Below are 3445 nucleotides of genomic sequence, written 5' to 3' on the forward strand. Positions count from 1 at the left end.
GCTTAGAAAGTGGCAGATTATTTTCGTGACATTTTGAGTTCGAAATTTCGGATGAAATTTTTTGAGTTATTTTTTATTCTCAAGCCAGTATGAAGCAGCTTTCTATGATAAAATATCGGATATTTTACAGTTTTCTACACTCACATGTAGTTTATAGTTTTGTTGTAATGGTTGATTTTAGTATCCCTTACTTTTAAAGCCATTCTCATGTCATTAGATTAGCACAATATTTACGTCGCTTGTACTCTGCCTTGAACCATCCCATCAAGAGACCACCTATGTTTCATAAGAGGTGTATGTTATAATTGGTTTCATTGGTATAATATACAATTTGTGCACATGACATGTCTGTTTCCATCTGCTAAAAATAATTAACCGTTATGTACTTTTGGTTTAGATATTGCCGAATCTTAAATACATCATATCGTCTTTCGTAAAATATTATTACAATATTCGTTTTGTGCGGTCTTCTAATCTATGTACCACATGGTCAGCCAAAATGTTTTACACTAAATTAGGAAGATGACCTTCATCAACAAAAAACACAATAATATTTTGAGCTTCTGAGTTTCCGATCGATGTTTCAGGAGCATCAGAGCAACTCCTTACTCGTACGCTTTCGTTGCGGTGGGCTTGTTAATGTTAATTGTTCACAAGGTTATTGACTTGTAATAGGACTACTTATATATAATATCCGTACTTTTACACAATGTTTACCTAGACTTGAACGTTCCACTAAGTTTCTCTAATGCTAGCTTTCTGTCAGTGTATATGGAAAAGTATTGAAAAATGATCCATCCAACAATCCAATGACGTTTACGTCAACTGTCTCATTTTATTCACCAAATTGTATCTCGTCTGATTTTCTCCAATTAAATAGTTATTTCAATGTGTCTTGGATGTTGTTCTTCTAATTTGTCCATAAAATAGTTTGCATAGAATAATTGTGTAGCTATGTTCATTCCCTTGATATGTGTGCATATAAACAATATCTGCGAAAAACTAGTGATGTACATGAGTAATACAAAACTTCTTATACGGCAATCTGATCGCTATATACTTAGGAAATGTGAATAACTTCTGTAGTTTTATTCATCCGCATTTCTAGCAATATTGATTAATCTTTATAGAAGTGACCGGGTTTTTGGAATCATAGTATATCATTATTGTGTATGGTTCTATGTTTGGCTATATATATATATATATATATATATATATATATATATATATATATATATATATATATATATATATATATATATATATATATAGTGTTGTCATTTACTGAAATAAACGACTACTAGCTTGTTTCACTGATCCCATTGAAAGCTCTGCTTTTCTACAATTTGTATGCATTTTTAAATAATGCGTTTAGAAGCAAGTAGAGGTGAAATTCGCAATCCGAGCTTACAAATTATAATAAATCATCACATATTTAAGTTCAATTACTGTTAAGTATTGCTGTCCAAGACAGTTTGCAAGTAATGTTAGTTGTAAACTTGATGAAATTTACTGATGAAAGATTTTACTCCTAGAATTATCCAAGAGGAAAATGACTTATGATACATTAACAGAACTAGCATTAACACAACTTTCATATGATATTTCGATTTGTTATGAATCCTTTATCCAGTGCGTATTACAATGCAGCTATATCCACGTATGTTCAATTTGCAATAGTGGTGCTGCTATTAACTTTCTACATGGAATAATGGAGTAGAGGAACTATTGAAATCTGAGCATAGCAAAGATCAAAGAAATTATTTGAAGTTCATTCAATAAGTAACAACGAGAATAGTAAGAGAGTTTTGAAATCTTTTGGATGTACACAAAAAAGAAAATAACAGGTATCATACAGAGGAAATTATAGACGACCCAAAAGGATCACAGGAAACTTTTAAAATGTACATAAACGTACAAACCAAATAAAACGACAAGTAGTTCGGGACGTGAGTAATTAAAATAAACACATACCGCCAAAATTAATAAAACCGGAAACGATATTTAGAACACGCTAACGAGCTATATTTTGTAAATAGTAATAACTACAACCATTCATAAATGTATTTATTTCTAAAAATCTAAAGCAATTACAAGTAGTTCGAACGAAGCAAAAGTTCGGAAAGTTACGAAGGAGAACCGTACGTTTAATAAGTCATAGGAACTGGATTTTTTGTGATTATCTTGTCAAATGATAAGCCGGTATGCCTGATATGTCAGAATTGTATCTCTGTTCTGAAAAGGAAAAATCAACAAAGGCACTACACGTCCATGTACGCAGATTTCGACACATATTATCTAATTGATACGAAGGGAAGAGAAAACAATGTTGCTTCCTTAGAAAAGAATCTTAATGGCCAGCAGAGTGTTTTTCGTCGACTGTTGAGCTCAAGTGACTGTGCTACTGAGGCACCGATAGAGATAAGCTGGGTTTTAGATACAAACCAGAGGTCATATTCAGATCGTGAAACTGTTAAACTATATTTCCAAAAAAGTGCGGATTCTTTATTTGGTGAGTTTAAGAACAAAGATGAGATAACGAAACAGATATCCAACCTTCAGATGTCTCACCAGACGGTAGCAAAACGTGATGAAATTAAATCACGTGATATATCTGAGCAGTTGCGTTTTGATTTGAGGAATGCACCAGGTTTCTGTCTAGCATTGGATGTGTCACGTGATGTCACTGATACAGAACAACTAGTATTTTGGGTTAGATATGACATTGAACCTAAATATAAAGAAGAATTGCTAGCACTGGTTCCATTGCAAAATACAAGAAGACGTGAGGATATATACAAAGCACTGAAGAAGTGTTTATTAAGAAATGGATGGATCTGAAAAAGCTCGTTCAGGCTACCACGGATGGTGCCGGAGCAATGGTTGGACAGAGAGTAGGCCTGATCGGATTGCGGATGGCGGATGACTTTCCAGGTTTCTAAACTTATCATTTTATAATTCACCAGCAAGGCCTTTGTTTTAAACTAAAAGATGATGCGCTCCAAAATGTAATGGATATTGTTGTTACAATTGTAAACTTCATATGAATAAATCTTTTAAATAATCGGTAGTTTAAAATATTGTTAGAGGAGTACGAAAAGAATTATGGTGATTTTGTTCTTCAAACTGATGTGCGTTCCCCGAACAACGGGAAGGTATTACCAAGATTCTGGGATCTAAGTGAAGAAATCAAAATCTTCTTCATGGTGAAGTTCAAGGAACAATTGTTAAATTATCTGGAAACGCCAGTGTGTGTCATTGTTATGCTGGCGTTTCTTACTGACATCACAGACCACCTGAATAAATTAAATTTTAAATTGCATGGGCAACATTAAATACTGCCAACTCTGATGGACGTTATTGAATTTGAAACAAAGCTGGGTTTATTCATCAGTCAAATTGAATCAATATAATTTTATACACTTTCCTACACTTTCCAAGACAG

The 3445-nt window shown here is 33.2% G+C and overlaps 1 protein-coding gene across 1 annotated transcript; it reads left to right on the forward strand.

Moving 5' to 3' along the window:
- The first annotated feature begins 2271 nt into the window (after window positions 1–2271).
- On the forward strand, window positions 2272–2841 carry LOC149774138 (uncharacterized). Its single transcript, XM_089945850.1, has one exon. It carries the CDS (start codon window positions 2272–2274, stop codon window positions 2839–2841), a length of 570 nt encoding a protein of 189 aa, XP_089801976.1.
- Window positions 2842–3445: the final 604 nt, after the last annotated feature.

The sequence above is a fragment of the Sinohyriopsis cumingii genome, unplaced genomic scaffold (assembly GCF_028554795.1).
Source record: "Sinohyriopsis cumingii isolate HCF-2022 unplaced genomic scaffold, ASM2855479v2 utg000426l, whole genome shotgun sequence".
Classification (NCBI taxonomy): Eukaryota; Metazoa; Mollusca; class Bivalvia; order Unionida; family Unionidae; genus Sinohyriopsis; species Sinohyriopsis cumingii.